This window comes from Triturus cristatus, chromosome 6 (assembly GCF_964204655.1).
Source record: "Triturus cristatus chromosome 6, aTriCri1.1, whole genome shotgun sequence".
Taxonomy (NCBI): Eukaryota; Metazoa; Chordata; class Amphibia; order Caudata; family Salamandridae; genus Triturus; species Triturus cristatus.
The window spans coordinates 1315590809-1315608425 of record NC_140589.1 but is presented as its reverse complement, the minus strand read 5'-3'; the positions used below and the strand labels follow the sequence as shown (position 1 = coordinate 1315608425).

Genomic DNA, 17617 nt, shown 5'->3' with positions numbered 1-17617 from the left:
CCGCAAGGTCGATAGACCCTCGGGGCTCTACGGCTCTCCAGTGCCTCGCATCACACTGGCGGCCTGGGACGCGGCAGCCACCCGCAATGGTTTGTTGACCTTCCCATCACCTCTCACCCCCATTATCGAAAATCAGGATTTCTCTCTAGGCGTTGACCGAGACACGTTTAGCCATTGGGATGCGGAAGGACACAGGTCTGTGGGACATTTCTTTGATGTTGATGGCCCCCGCCCCTTTGAAGATTTTAAAACTAGTTTCCAAGTACCATAAACAGAGCGCTACCACTACCTGCAAATACGACATTGGGTCACACAGCCCCAGGTCCGCCCGGGTAAGGGGGGGTTCCTCACCAGGTATGAGAGATGGCTGCTCTCCAAAAATTCCCCCAAGCGACTCATCACAGAACTTTACCACTTCCTACGGCCCCTGGAACAGCCGGTCAAGTCAGCCGACCAGAGACGTTGGGAGACTGAACTGGGTAGGGAGCTGACTCCCAGGACAATTACAACCACACTAGACACTCAGCGCGTAATATCAACAGCATTGAGACAGCCACTAAGGTCATGACCTATTGGTACCTCACACCCTTCTGGCTCCATAAGAGCGATCCTGACGGCTCCCCCACTTGCTGGAGAGGGTGTGATGCTGACGGCGCAATTTTATACTTGCTGTGGGAATGCCCTGCACTTACTACGTACTGGTCGCAGGTGCTGGACGAGATAGACCACCATTTTGACACTACACTTCTCCGATTTCCTGAGCACATAATCCTAGGGGTCTCAGGCAGACTTACTTACCCCCTCAAATCCCATAACGGCAAACAAATAGGCATAGCCCTGGGGAAGGCTCTACAAAATATCCTATCGCACTGGGGTACAGACACTACTCCAAACGTACAGGGTTGGCTCCACCGCCTGTGGTATGTACTGGCCATGGAGCTCATCACCTTTTCGCTGCAGGGCGACGGGGCCTCCTTCGCTGATGTGTGGCGCCCTTTCGTTTCCCTGCTGTCCTGCCCCAGATACCTGCGGCTACTTCGCCTTCTCGATTGGGTCAAAACGCCACTTAGACAATGTCCCAGATGCTATGGAGGGCTGGGACTGCTTCTCATTCTATTTTTCGGATGTCAGGGGAGGAGAGTGGGGGAAAGGGAGGATGTGGGGAAGTTGTCTTTTTTTTCTATTTTTGTCTCTTTTTGTCATTCAGATGCTCTGCGAAGCACAATGATAGCTAGAAGCCCACGACGTGGCCACATAGCATACTGCATCTTGTTATTGAAACTCAATAAAAATGATTTCAAACGAAATGGAGCACTAGTATAATGAATCTCTAGGTCCACAAAAAATCAAAAACTACAACGATAATCAAGAGCACACTTGGGGACCTTCAGGAGTTAAAGGGCCATTTCCCGTGTGGCCAGTGTTCCATATGTGCATATATATCACAAACGACCATGCTAGACTTAGGCCTTAAACACGCGTGGGAACAAAGGAGTCATACTAACTGTAACTTCAGAAATGTAATTTATCCTGTTACATAAAGTTTCTAAAGAAATAAATAAATGGAGAAAGAAAGCAGGTAGTCATGAGATTGTTATGGGGTGGTGATGATGGATGGTGATTTCTATTTTAGAGCTGGTTAAAGAAAAATGGGAACAAATTAGCAAAGGGTAGTATATTTAACTTTGAAATCTAAACTTAAAATATACAATATGAGATGAAATCCCTTCAAAAGTATTTTAGACATATTCACAGTAATCCTGAATGATTATTAATGTAATCGGAATCCGAATTGAGAGTTAAGAAGGAGTATAGAGGATCTTAAATAAAATCACATCATAAGGGTACCTACTCCTGACTACTCCAGGATTACAAACATGTACAAATGCCCAATACTTTTCTCCGAGGATGTCAACCCTACCTCGTGCACAGGGACATGTGTGACAGCCCATTCAGTTTCAATGTAAAAAGATCATCAGCTAAAAAAGAGAACAGGGAATTAAGTTTTTGAATACTGTGCCAGATGTATTAGAACCTGATGTGCAAAAAGCGGTCGCAAATTGTGCACCAACTATTTGCGAATCGATTCTGATTTTGTTGACCGACCTGTGTAGTAATACATTGGTTTGCGAAATTCCTCATACGGAGTGAGTCACAATCTGACCTACCTCATTAATGTTAATGAATCACTCCGATTGGAGACCTTAATATGCACAGTGGAATGCTAGGGCCAGCAGAACACCGTCTGCGATCACCTTTAAATCAAGTAAACTTTTTTATTTATATTAAAAGCAACTAGTTTTCCTTAAAGAAAATAGGGTTACGGTTAAAATGAAAAGTTTATTTTTTGTCTCTTTTCTAGTTTGTTTGAGAGTTGGCAGTGGACCCAAAAAACGTTTTGTATATATAGTTGATCTGATTATATCTGGACCTGTGTGTGTGTGCAGGCACCTCTCCGCGTTTGTAAACCTCCAGGTATTGCTGTTGCTTAGATATGTGTACCAATGTTCAATTATGTCTTTGTGTATGTTTTTTTTATGTAGGTGACCCTATGAGTGTGTGTCTGAATATGTGTAATTTGATCTGTGCACTTTGTAACCCCTTTAAACTGTGTGGGGAATTATCTGTTTGTGTGGTGGTAGCTGGGTCTGTTCTTGTGTCTGGATCTGTTTCCATATCGCTTTGGGTACTGCAATGCTGCATAAGTGATAGAGGGTAAAAAGAGACTGTCGCCTGTTAAGGAATTCGCAAAACTAAGGTGCTTATTTACAAGCCCCTTGCGCCACCGGTGCGTCACTTTTAATATGGGAAAAAGTGACGCAAGGGGCTTGTAAATAAGCCCCTAAATGAGTTAGCGTTGCCTCTGCCCTATCCACTTACATATTCGTTCATATAGCCCCTACTACACATTCGTACCCTTAAATTAGAGGGACTCCACATGTGTATTCCATACACCAGCTTGTTTGTCTCCCACAATAAAATTCCAAACTATGGGAAATCTAGCTTCCTTCAGTTCCCCTAATATACATTCTGGTTTCTGTGGGAATTATTAGATTAGTCTCTTTACCTCTGTCTGCTAATGGCATTTGTGCTTGTTCCCATTACGGATCGCCATTTTCGTATGTTATTTGTACTGCCTGGCTCCAACCTCTGGGTTTGTTGTCCGATCTCATGATGATACAACACACTGAATCGCCAAGACGCATGCTCGGCACACTGCAGTCTTCCCTGCTGCCTGGCACAAGTGTTGCGCACCCGTTCCTTGCAGAAGAGTTCAACAGTAAGCCACCTCTAAAGAGATTTAGGCCCTACCAAGGGTCAGACTTGCCAATAGGGCAATCAGGCAGTGCCTGATTGGTTAGTTTGACGAGTGAATATGTGGGCCGGTTTTTGGGTGTTTTTATGCCTTTTTTCATGGCCTGCTGGGCTGGTTTTCTCAGATATTAAAACAAACATTGACTGCAGCAAGCTCAAATCCACGCCGTCTTCCATAACTTACGAAACACTTACCCAGCGTGTCTTTACAAGCTAAACAAGCATTGGCATAGCCAATTGGTCTCGCCTTTCGTACCTTATAAGTGTTTAGCCATGCAACAGTTAATGTTGTTGCAGTAAGGATATTGTGCTGCATAACTAAATACTTATAAGGTCCCAAAGGCGAGACCTATTGGCTATGCCAATGCTTGTTAATTCATGAACTGAGCTTGGCTTACAGATTGTCAACCGTGGGCGGCTATGGGTTGGTTGTTCTGGCTCTTCCAATATTAGGTCTCATGTCTTCTTGGTTAGGGGTTCCTGCTTCCATTTCATAGCACCTTTCATCATGTGGTGATGCTAATCTATGTACCATGCAGTTCCATTGCCCTATTGCCCATTCCACTTTCTCCAGGGCCTGTGCACCAGCACCGGGGGAGTTTCTCCCCTGTAGTGTTGTGTTGACATTCCACATCTCCGGCACTTTCCATTTTCATGACAAAAAGACACAGAAATGACTATGGTTGATGAGTTCCTCTGATGAAATATGAGAAAACCAAAACATGTCAGGAAATTTAATTTTAAAAGTTATTATTAGGTAAGACTGTAAACAAGAATGCCGTTCAAGAAATGAAAAGAAAGGTCAAAGGTGCTCCAACTTTGAAAACTGAAGGAGCTCATTTGTTTGACAGTTTGCACACTAATAATGTTGTTGTGTGATATTCTCCCACTGACAGTGTCTCCATATCCAATGTGGAGCAGGACAATGCCTAATTTGCATGAGGTTGGTCCCGGTCTGAAGTGGCGTGGTAGGTGAGAAACGATACACTTGAACGCACCAACGATCAAGGGCCCGTGGCTGGGACTTTTACAAGCAGTTTCCCCATCACTTGTTTCTACTGGTTGTTTTGAGTGAGATTCCCCAAGTGCAGTGGGTACGTCCAAACACAGGCCGCGTCTTCCCTGCGTCACAGGACTCACACTGCACCTGAGTGAGGAGGCAAAACATGATGAGGCTGGCCATGGTTTGGGGTTGCTGTGTTCCTGTTATTGGGGGGGGGGGCTTGGCCTGGCAGTAGGGGTTGAAATGTTCATATTGGGAGGGTTTTGTCTGATGTGGATACGGTTTGTCCAAATCTGAAGTGGCATGGTGGAAAAAACAAGAAACTAGATGGGACCCTGAGAAATTTCCAGTGGCTGAGGGAGCGCTCCACGTTCAGCTATCTCTATTCATGTTTTTTCCTTAGATTCCAGGGTGTTTGGTTTTGTGGAGAATTCACTCTGCACTGGCGGTGGTGCCAAGTGCCAACACCCCCCCACCCCCCACCCCGATCCCAAATATTGGAACAAGATCATCAGTGCCCCAGTGGTGTGCCTGGGACTACAGCATACAAGTCACCTCTCCTTTAAGATACCTCCAGTTTTGGTATTTGTCAACTTCTTGCACATTCTCATTACAAAAATATCCCTCAACCCAATGTAAGAAAAAGAAAAAAACATTTCCTTAGTAGCAGAGTTCAGGTATTTCATCATCATATTTCAAAATAAATTGGCTTATGTTTCGGAGGGTCAGAGATGCACTGAGCTATGATGGCAAAAAAAAAATATCCGAGTATCCGAGGCTCGTTGTTGGCGAGCTGATTTTGTCTTTGAACCTCGAAGTACCAGTATCATGTAATAGTAGGCCCAAAACAGTCCATGACAAAATATAGTGATTAATGTAAGTCAATGGACAGCAAAAGCCTGCATCGTGTTGCGCCAAATCTCCCCCTTGAAGATTCCTTGGCCATGATACTGCATGGCAGGACAGGGCACCGCATGTGTCAATGTGCCTTACAGCTGTTTCTGAAGAGGGCACCAATGTTCCTCTGAATTTCTTGAAATGCTTGAGACAGGCTAGCCATTCCTGTGGTCAACAATATATTTGCCCGCTTCCCTCTGTAAGAAGTTCATTAGTTGGAAAAGCGAGGACATAGTGAGTTTGAGGCGGCTTTCCTTCAGGCGTAGAGCTGGGTACCCACATAGGGAATGGCATCTGATTTGGTATTGAAGTACCTCTCATGCTTCCACAGATGGAGAAATGTTGGGCACCCTGGAAGTGTCCACGGTGGTCATTTCCGTGTTTGCATCAATGCACCTTTGGTACATCACTGTCATTAACCTTATTTCACATTTACAGCTGGGGGTGGTAGGAGATTCCCACGACAGGCCTGCGCTTAAAAAGGCTGGGAATGCAGTCGGGCGCACATCAATACCGAGATTTCACACCCACAAGACAGTGCTTTTCAGAGGCAGCTGCCTCACCAAAAGCTGGGGCGGCTGATTGTGGGACAGCCACACGTCACAATGGAGAGTCTCCCACAAGCCAATGTCTTTCCAAGGCCGCTGCATCACCGTGACGATGTGGATGGAGGCGAGGGCCCAGCAACCATCACGTAAGCAACAGGTATGAGGAGGGCTCAGTGTGGGCGGGGAGGGAGGACTGGGAGAGGCAGTAAACCTAAACCAGCGTCACTTGCCTATGTCATTACTGCAACAGCAAGACCCAACCACAAATTGTTCTTCAGTAAAATGCGGAAGTGATGTTATGCACTTTTAACCATCGCTGACATCATAGAGCTCAATGGGCGAGAATGCGGCGGAGGAGTGAAAACAGCTCGAGGTAAACAGGGCTCGTAGAGGCCTGTTGACTTTCTGATCCTGCCTTCATGATGCCCGACCCAAAATAGAAACAACAAGCGCGCGCGCCTCGCACGGCAGCAGGGGGAGGGGAGAGAGGAGGGGGCCTGCGCCGGTTTCCCTTGCGGGATCGAGCAGCAAGGCGCGATAATTGCTAACATATGACGCCGCTGCTCGCTCCCGCAAGGGAATCGCCAAACGTGCACGCGTTGCAATTGAAAGCAATGCAACGCGTGCACGTTTTTGGGCGAAAAAGGGAACCGATGGCTAAAGGTCTTTTTTTTGCCTAAGCAACGCATGCGCGCTGCGTAGGCGAGACCTAAAAATGACTCAATTTGTACACAGAGGCCATGATTTTAGAAAACACTAATGGAAGCCACTAATATTTTGGCACCCAGGTATGTTTTCTGCCCCACTCCAACCCTGGTCCTGTCAGCATGATCCAGGCAGGTGAACAACCTCTCAGTGCATGCCATAGGGGCTTTCTCTGTCTCTGGTTGCTTCCTCCCTTTGGATGTGTTTGGCTTAATCCCCCTCAAGCAAGGACCTCCGTGCTATCTAACCGCAAGAAACAGCACAGCTTTACCGCTGAAAGCGAAAATCTGGGGGTATCTTTTTCCCAATGTCACACTTTCACTGTGGTAAATATTTCGTTACCGGTACTATTTTTTATGCGGTAAAGTCTATTAAAAATAACTCAGTAAAATGAGAGGCAGAATCCGTGGTATTAGAGGGTTTAAAAAGGCTTTATTCCTATACAAAGGAACACAATTCGAATTGTGGGCCTTCTATTCCATCACCACGAAAGTTCAGGAAGGAAGGAACATATATTATTGACAGGTAAGCAGTTTTATAGAAAATACATTACAATGAAACAGATACAGGAGGCGTAACAACTGATAAGAAAAATAAACTATGCATGCGTAACTAGAATAGGCGTAACTAGACAACGTCATCATATATGATGTCATAAGTGGGTGGATCCATAAGAGAATCCTGCAATGTCAGCAGAAATATTTGGCAGAGATGCGTGCGCAGCCGCATGACGTGTGATTGACGTGCAACTAGAGGGAGAAAGGGACTTGACATTTAGCTCTACATGTGGAGACAAAAGTCTGGGGTTATGTCAACCTAATCCCAAATCATATCTAATATCCTATGTTTAAAGAACTGTGTTATCCAAAAAGAGAGGTCTCTTAGGATAGAATCTTATTCTATACTGACTATACTGACTGTTTAGTGCGTGTACAAGCGTCTAAGTGTCTACACTAGATGCGAGGGGGTAGGAATATTCCATGGTGACGGGGCTATGAATTACTTGCATGAGGGCAGCGAGGCCTGGCCCTGTGCACGGTAGCTGGAGGAATGTTTACCTAAACTACTAGACAGGAATGCATCGGATGAGGGGCGGAGAAGATAATCTTGAAGGTGAAATACAGTTTTTTGGCAGGCGACGGGCTGGATCAGGCACCGTTAGCCGCGCAGGGAGTGAGACAAAGTTCATGGTCACAGATGCAAGCTCAGACTGGAGCTTTCGGAGGCAAAAGGCAGAAAAGGCTTGATGACAGAATTCGGGCCTACTCGCCTGAATCTGTAGAAATGTGGAAAGTGAACCACATAAAGTCGGTGGCCTTTCATACTTAGAAAAGGAATATCTGACCCATTCATGGCGGATCTGAAAGAGGACATGTTGACGGTGGACGCACATATATTTGCGTCTTCAAAACTGGAGCAGGAGGGAACATACATGTACGTATAGCATGTACATGGAGCCGTTGGGGTCTACGATAGGGGACATAACTGATCACAAAATTCATATTTCCTCATCACAAGAGACCATTAACAAACTAAGGGCCTGATTTATATGTTGTCAGTCGAGCCTTTCTCCGCCAGGACAACGGCGTATTTTACTCTGTCACCCTGGTGGTGGTCCTGACTGCCAAATATATAACTGTCCATCGGGCAGGCACATATTGAATGCATCTAAGCGGGTCCTATCAGGTGACTCTATAAGAGATTTAATGCTGCACAAACTGTCCCTATAGAGGGTTTGAAACCTTAATTTCCTTTCTATTTCCTTTCCTTCTCTGTGATTTTGTGTGCTGTGGGGGATGTTGTTTGGGAATTGCATGGGTGATTTCCAGAGTCCATCAAAAGCAATGCTAGGGTGCTCTTTGCCTGAGATACTGTCTGGGTACCAGTGACTGCGCTTCACTATGAATCGGACGTACGTGGCTAGGCGGGATTAGGACAAATGGATCTATCCTATCAACAAAAGAAAAGATGCATTCACATTTCAAAATTTCCCTCAAACCTATTTTCACTTACATTTGTATCCATCAACTAGTGCAAAACACATTCTAATTAAGCAGCTAGTGCAAAATCGTGCTTTTCCACTGATCGACTTATTTTTCTCCTGGTTGGTCAGTGCAAAGAACAATGAAAAAGTGCACTTCACTGCACCAATTCTGCACTTAGGAAAGTGGGCCATGACTTACAATAAGCAGTGTCAGGTGTATTTAGAATGGTGAGACCCAGTGAAAGAATCCCTCATTTTCATTCATTCAAAGCACTTTATCAAATGCAGTGTACCAACATCAATGAAAGTTCTTAGTGTGTTATTTTCAGGCTAATGGTATTTACTTACACATAGGAGGACCACTGATGCTTTCCGGAAAGAGGTTGTCGATAAAATACATCTCTTGCTCTTTCTTAATCCTGAACGGTGCAACTGGTTTCATTGCTGCCAGTCCTGTAAGGAAAATGCAATGCTGAACTACATTGACAGGAACAAGGAAAACACTATCTCAGTGCGAACAAGACAAGATTTCCCAGCATGCACTTTTCTTCTCTCTTCCCGAACGCATATCCATGTATTTCAGGAACAAAGGTATCCTGCGGTCACCATCTTCCTTTACAGAGAACCACAAATACAATGGAAAAGTCCTGCATACGCACAAACCTTTTCCGGCATGTACGGCCTTTTTCGTTGGATTCTGGGGCACTTATTGCCTACTACGGCGTTTCCTACGTGGATACTGTCTTTTCAATGCCTGTTCCAGGGTTGTACATACCGCTGCCCTCCAGGTAGATGAACAAGGTACTCATTTAGGCACTCGACTTCCCGTGAGTAGAACAGTCAAGGCTCAAGGAGGAGGTAAAGTTAGAAGCTCAGATACAGCATGTAGACATACCAAATAACACTCAATAAACTCAATGTATGGCCAGTTACACACCTTCAAAGACAAATAAGACATTTATTTACAGGTAGGCAAACGGACCAGTTAAAAATTTGCTAAGAATAGAAAAGGTGCTAGCACCACCTAGGTTAAGATACGATCCAAAACATTTTCATAATAATTGGTGTAGCCACCAGAGTTTCTATGACGTTGGCAATATGGCCGACGTTGTTCTATATGTCTGCACTCAAGCCAGCTTGGGAAGTTTGGGACCCATCAGTTTTACTACAATGTTTATTAACATAATCTTAGTAAAGATATATGCCTGGCCGACTGTTTCAGTGGTTTGTGGTTCTGAGTTCAGCACAGAAGAACTCAGACAGCTGAAACCCAAGCTGCTGAGTTTCTCTTTTAAAAATAGTAAACCTCTAGATGAAAAAACCTTCAACCACCTAGGTACAGTTAATGGTCCAGGGTGCCAAGAGTCTCAACGTCCAGTTCAATTATAATCAGAAACCAGTGTGTTACAGTCAAGCATGTAGTCTAGTACAGTGGTGTAGCTAAGGTGGGAGGGTTTGGGGGGGCGGTGGGGGCGGACCGCCCGAGGCTGCACAAGTTTTGGGGCGGTGGCCAGAGCCCCCTCCCCCGCTCTTACCTGTCGGTGTCACGGCAGCAAGAATCGGCAGCACCCCACTATCCGCCCCCGCTCTTTCCAGCGACGGTCCATGAATCGTCAGCACCACCGGACCCCCCCCAAACCTCCCCATGCTCTTCAATCAGGCCGCCACAGGCGGCAAACTCAGGTGCCGCAACACGCAGCCTAAGGCCTAGCTACGCCACTGGTCTAGTAGTTTATAAAAGATTTAGGTTTATTAGGTTTAGATCAGGTTACAGGTAAAGTTCCACCAGGAGCAGCATCCTGCTGCTCAGCCCTTCTCACTCCAACTGTCCACTCATCCAAGCACAAACACTCTCAACATCTGAACCATACAATGACCTGTTCAGGTGGGACACAGTGCAGGTTCTCAGAGACCAATTATGCCTTCACCTGCTTTAAGGTTTCTCAATGGGCGCAAATGTAGAGCTAGTTTTGAGATGCTTCTGTTCCCATTTGAAAAGGACGTGATATTTTGGGCTGGACAGCATGAACAAGCTTAATTTGCATAAGATGGTCCTTTTCTGACGTGGCAAGTGCTGATAGACTAATATGTGGGTCAGAGAGATTGCCAGTGGATGAGACTTTTGCAAACACTAAACTTATCATCTTGTGTTTTCCTCACTGCGATGCCCTATGAGCTAAGAGTTTTACAAGACGTGGGTCCTGTGCTCACTGTCCAAATGCACTCCAGAGAAAGGCCGGACTGGGAACCCAAAGCAGCCTTGGCAAATTTTGGCCGACCAGTCTCCATATGGTGCATAGTGAGCAAGTGCAGCAAGCGAGCCTGACCACTACAAGGGGGATAGTGGTGGTTCTCCCCCCCCAAAAAAAGTGGGGAAAAATGGCACATTTTACAACATATTTATCATTATATATTCAAATGTATCAGCTTTTAAAGTATGGTAAATGATGACTGAAAAGATGACAAAGACGTGTAGAAGTCCTCCAGTAGTTTAATCAGTATAACAGGAATTGGACCACGGTTAAACAGCAACACAACATCCCCAGCAGTGGCACAGCTCCCCCAACTGCCAAAGCTCCCCAAGTTCCAGAACCTCCCCGCAGCTCATCCCAGGACATCTGGAATGTACACATGCATTCCAGACCCCAGAGAAGAAAGCAAGATAGGACAAGAAAGAGAGGAACAAAAGAGACATGGTAGCCCACAACACATCCCCTACCCTTAAAATAAAAGATGAAAAACTTATAAGAGAAATAAAATGTAAGGAACAGAACATGTGAGAACAAAATAATTCTTTAGCAACAAAAGAGACGAGAAATGGCAACAACAAAATAAACATATCAAAACATATAATAACTTTATGCCACCTCAATCACATTCAAATGATAAAGAATACATTTCAGGACAAAAGATAATCTTTATGCCAAATCGGCCTACATCTTAGCCTCCTACCAGTGCCGGAACCAGAAGCACATGTAGCAGCATTACCATAGACCTCCTTGGAACCTGATTCACATGCCTGGTCAGATTCAGGAGTGTCAACACCTGGTTCCCACTTAACCAACCTTGACATGCTCCATACATCACCAGAGTCCAACACAACCACATTCCTCCTGACCTCACTGATGACAAAAGGACCCATAAACCTAGGACGCCCCTTCTTCAGCAAACCAGGATTCCTGATCAAAACTTCGTCCCCAACACACCAGCGTCTAAAGGATGTGGAATTCCTTTGATCAAATCTGCGCTTATATTCTGCTTGATGGACTCTTCTTTTCACATCTACTTGCTCATCCATCCTCAAATCATTCACATCCAGCTTCAACCAAGCAGGACTCAGCTTGTCATGAGCCTTTCTCCCTCTCAAAATAGAAAAAGGAGAAACAGAAGTCAACCAATTCGGGGTGGTACGATGAGCCCACCACGTTTCCCTGAGCATCTTCTTAAGAGAAGTTCTAGTCTGTAGAGCCCTCTGGGCACAAGACTTAACCAATTTGTTCATACTCTCCGCAAGACCATTAGCCTGCGGACAATATAAAGCCGTCTTGAAATGAATGATAGATAACTCTTTCAAGAATCTGGACATCTCATGCGAGACAAATTGCACCCCATTATCAGTGATAAGATATTTTGGAATACCTTCTCTGGAAAACTCCTCAGAAAGAAATTCAATAACAGTACGGGTGTTTACAACAGAGACACATTTAGTGACTACCCATTTAGAGGTGTAGTCCACTAAAAGCAACACATAACGCTCATCAGGAGGAAAAAGCTCAAAAGGTCCAGAAATATCCAAACCTAACTTGGACCATGGCTCAGAAGGAACATCTACAGGTGAAAGAGGCGCAACCCGAGTTTTTTTACTCTTGTCACTGTTCGCACAATCCCAACAATCTTTGACAGCATCCTCCACCTGTCGATCCATCCCTGGCCACCAGTACCACTCACGCACCCTGGCTTTGGTCAGATTCCTCCCCAAATGCCCCTCATGTGCCAAATTGACAATCTTCCCTCTGAGCCCTTGTGGAGGTATTACACGATTGCCTCTTAATACTTTTTCATCAAAAACACTCAGCTCATCCTTTATATTAAGAAAAGGTCTCAAAGACTCCGGTACCTCCCTGTCCATAGGCCAACCTTTGACCGAATACTCCTTGAGCAACTCCAAATCTCTGTCCTCATGAGAATTAGAAGACCACTCCTCAGCATCAACCGCAGACTCATGCACCCATGCCACCAAAGAGTTTTCCACCTCCACACCTGGCTGTTCCAACGGCAACCTTGAAAGGCAATCAGCCATTGCATTCTTTGAACCTTGTACATACTCTACTTCAAAATTAAATTCCATTAACCCTTCCATCCAACGCCTGATCCTAGGTGAAATATTATCAGATTCCCTGCAGGTGAAAACTTGACACAAAGGACGGTGATCAGTTCTGATAACAATAGGTATACCCCAAAGGTAAAACTTAAAGTGATGTATTGCCCAGAAAACCGCCAATGCCTCCCGCTCAATCACAGAGTAGCGTTCCTCCGCACCCTTGAGTGAACGAGACGCAAAAGCAATTACTCTGGACTCACCATTCACAACTTGTGATAAAACCGCCCCCAACCCCAGCATGCTAGCATCAGTGCACAGTACAGTTTTTTTGCAAGCATCAAAATGCCCCAAAGTTGGCATACAACCAATCTTGTTTTTAATAGAATCAAAAGCAGAAGAACATTCACTAGACCATGAAAACTGTACCCCCTTCTTGAGCAGTAACCTAAGGGGAGACGCAATCGCTGCAAAATTTGGAACAAACTTGGAGCAAAACTCCGCAAGACCCAAAAAAGATCGTACTTGATCTTTGTTGATAGGCACAGGAGCCTTCACAACACTCTCAGCCAGATCCAATTTAGGACTAATTCCACCAGCGGAGATGGTATGTCCTAAATAACTTACAGATGACACACCAAATTTACACTTCTCCTTTTTAATAACTAGACCCGCCTCTTGCAGCCTCAGTAGGACCATCCATAAATGTTCATCATGCTCCTGTTGGTCTCTCCCATACACCAGGATATCATCTTGGAAGATTAGAACCTTCGACAACCCCTCAAGCACCTTATTCATGACCCTCTGGAAACATGCCGCAGCAGAAGCGAGGCCAAAAGGCATACGAACAAATCTAAAGGCACCCAGAGGTGTCACAAAAGATGTCAAGTGTCTCGAATCTGGATGGAGTAAAACCTGATGGTACGCAGATGACAGATCCATAACACTAAAACACTTAGCATCCTTGATAAGAGCAAGGGTCTCAGAGATGTTGGGCAAAGGTTGTCTGTCAACCCAAATGTGCTTATTAAGTCCGCGCAAGTCCACACACATGCGGATCCCCTTTCCACCATCCTTGGGAGCTAAAACGATCGGGGCCAACCATTCAGAACACTCAATTTCCTCGATAACTCCCAAACCCAACAACTTATCAAGTTCATGCTTTAAGGGCTCCATCATCAAATGAGGAACCTTCCTTACTCTGGAGACAAAAGGTTGAGCATTTTCTTTTAATATGATCTTGTGTTCAAAGTTCCTAAGTAATCCCAACTCATCACTGAAGACCCTTGGAAAACATGAACTGACATCTTTGTTAGACAACACCTCTCGAGACAGAAGTAAGACTTTCTCTGGAGAGTTGGGATTCAAAGTAATTCCCATGTCCCTCTGGTGCCTCCAACCCAGGAGATTGTCACCCCTTTTCGCCACATACACCTTTCCCACAGTTTCCCTGTCTTTATATTGAATTTTCCTGACTACATATCCCAACACATCTATTCTGACACCACCATACCCCACAGGATTGATATCAGGAGGAAACAACTCAAACTTGTCTAAACCAAAGACAGCATCCCAATTTGCATCACCCACCATAGTATAGGGTGAACCAGAATCAGCCAAGACAGGAAAAAGTTGACCACCAATCGATACTTCACAAACAGGCATGTCTAAATCATCACCATCCACAAGTCCATTCTCCTTGATACTGCAAACAAACTTTTCCTCATCATTGACAAAGCGTACCACTTGGTTGCCCTTGTATTGACAAACTCTTGCATAATGCCCCTTCTTGCCACACTTATTACAAATCACAGATCTAGCAAAGCAGTTTGAACTATTGGGAAGATGCCTGTCACTACCACACCTAAAACACTTAAAACCAGGCCTGATATTCCTGAACCCACTCTGTTCAGAATTATAATTTTTTGAATTAGAACTAGCTTGTTCTGACGCTTGAAATTTCTTTTCCTTGTCACATACACTTCCTTTGAACCCAAGCTTATTTTCTTTAGGGTCATCTTTCTTCAAATCATTTTTTTTAATTTCATGAATTGCCTTCTCATCAACTGAAACATCATTAGCTTTCTCAGGCCTCATCTCCCGCACCCACATATTGGTGTTTTCCATCCCTTCAACAATGGCTAGGGTTTCTTTAAGATCAGGATTCTTTGCTAAAAGTTTCTGTTGAACTTTTACATCGTTCGTACATCTCACCACTTGGTCTCTGATCAAAGAATCAGTCAATTGTTCAAACTCACAAGTGCGAGCCATCGTTTTCAAGGCCGCCACATAACTATTAATTTTTTCTTGTTTACCCTGAACCCTGCTAAAAAACTTATGGCGTTCTAAAACCACATTAATTTTAGAGCCAAAATGTCTTTCAAGCATCATGATGGACATATCATAAATGTTTTCCGGCTCGCCTTCCCCACGACCAAGAACAATTTCATCCAAACCATCATATACATGTCTGCCCTCAACCCCCAAATTATGTAACAACGTAGCTTGCTTGCGTACCGCTGAAAATTTCTCTCCCCCAATGGCCAACAAATAGGAATCAAACAAAGGTTTCCATCTCTTCCATGGCAAGATGGGATCTCCAGATTCCGAAAGGAATTGTGGAGGTTGTGACATTCCTGTAGCCATGATGCAAAAGAGAGAAAAAAAAAACAACAAAAAAAACAACTACGTTGCTAATCCTGAATGATGTTGGTGAGTATCCCACTAAAACCAACAATAAACAATACTCTAGCAGCGTAAAAAGAAATAATCAAATAATCAAGGGCGCATTAAACGTAGTGATAACCACAGAAAAAGAACTCATAGGTCACATCCCTAAATGTACATGCATTTACGTGCTGCTGGTTTAAAAATGACCTATCTATCTACATTTTAAAGGGCATTTTGACGAGGAGGTGTGCGCATCACCGCGCATGTGCAACAATCCAATTTCCAAAGAGCTCTTCTTCGCTAGTTCTGTAAATGATGATATTGTCACCTTAGAAATTCTGTAGATTCTGTCAGTTTTCGGGGTACTGTCACTTCGCAGGCTCTCTCCTGTAACGTTGCACGGGATCGGCACTCTACGAGTTCTCCTCAGGAAGTGTGCGCATCACCGCGCATGTTCCAGAGATCAGCGATTGAAAGAACGCCACCGCGCATGTGCGAAGAAATCAGCAAGAGCATCCCGGTTTCCAATCGTAGTGCGCATGCGCCAGCACCCAAATTCAGGGCTCCTTGACTCCGCGCTGCGTGACTCCCCGATCAGCCTTCCTGTTCAAAATTCGCTATCAGTCCCCAAATCAGAAGGAGCGAGCGTGACGAGAAGAGATTGCAAGGCCCGAGGTAATCCAATGAGCACAGGAGATCTTCGGTGAGACGTTGTCATGGCAACCGAGGTAAGCGATGATTCAATTAACTGTCATTGCTATCGGTATCTGTATCTGTAGCTGTAGTCGCTATCTGTATCTGTAATTTCACACCATGTGAGCAGTAAGACCCGGGTGCGATTAAGTGTCCAAGAACGATTTTTTTTTTTCAAATTTGAAACAGAAATATTCTTCAGCTTCTTGTGGGTTCGATGGGGAAACCAGTGGTCCAGGCACCTGTCCCCACACAGGTACAACTCGTCGCCAGTGAAAAGATGACAAAGACGTGTAGAAGTCCTCCAGTAGTTTAATCAGTATAACAGGAATTGGACCACGGTTAAACAGCAACACAACATCCCCAGCAGTGGCACAGCTCCCCCAACTGCCAAAGCTCCCCAAGTTCCAGAACCTCCCCGCAGCTCATCCCAGGACATCTGGAATGTACACATGCATTCCAGACCCCAGAGAAGAAAGCAAGATAGGACAAGAAAGAGAGGAACAAAAGAGACATGGTAGCCCACAACAATGACCTTACAGTACACCTGGATACAGCAATCTTTATTGGGGCTCTTCAAAGATTCGTTCACTATCAACCTCCAACAGTTCGCTCACTATCACCCTCCATAGCCCCTCTCTCACATATATTTAATTGGTTTTATAGCACCTCTCATACAAGTGTAGCTTACAGGAGAACCTTACATCATACACACATACATACAGAGACAATGAATCATACGTGTGTAAATCAGCGTATAGAAAATGTTACCTTCCACAAAATGGACTACACGGTGTAGGATTCACATGTCATCTATACTGGTAGGCATTTTTTAAGAGTGCTTTGTATGGAGAAGCATAAACTCAGGATTCAGAATGTAACACAGTGGTTAGGATTGGCTTAACTAATAAGAAATTATTTCTAACTAAACAAACCCTTTTTAGCAACATTAGGATACTGACAGACTTGAAAAAAACATAACTTTATAACCTGTACCATGCAGTTTGTTGAATCTCTTTGGCGGTTCATAGTTCTCTATGCTAGATTATGATTGTAATTTCTGAACTTCACAGTAACAAAAGGATCTCTGTGAGAAAAGCAGTAACACACTGAGCTAGGAACATAAAATACTGTTCTCTGATCTGCATGGCACACGTTCTTTGCAGCAGACATATGAACCCTCTGCGCTACCTTAGATGAATCAAAACTGCCACTAGAGAAAACACTGATCTCTCATCAGCAGACACATTAATCACCTGAGTTATCTTGACACTTTTACTGTTGCCTAAAATCAGCTGGATATACAAGGAATTTTGCAGCGGGTGCTTTTAAAACTGCTGCACTGCTACAAAACTGGTCTCCAGTAAAAAAAATGCCACCCACCCTTCCAGCATTCCGGGAATACGCCAGATGCTCGGTACGGCCTGTCCTGCCTTGCTCCAGAGGCAGCACACTGAGGAAGCCCGACAACGCTGAAAGAAGTC

The 17617-nt window shown here is 44.6% G+C and overlaps 1 protein-coding gene across 2 annotated transcripts in view; it reads right to left on the bottom strand.

Moving 5' to 3' along the window:
• Positions 1-17617, bottom strand: part of LOC146821359 (uncharacterized) — a 157137-nt gene that overhangs the window by 10242 nt on the left and 129278 nt on the right. For both annotated transcript variants that reach the window (XM_085612306.1, XM_085612307.1), the window contains exon 8: positions 8801-8905. In XM_085612306.1, the coding sequence (XP_085468432.1) occupies positions 8801-8905 (105 nt within the window). The remainder of the gene's footprint in view (positions 1-8800; positions 8906-17617) is intronic.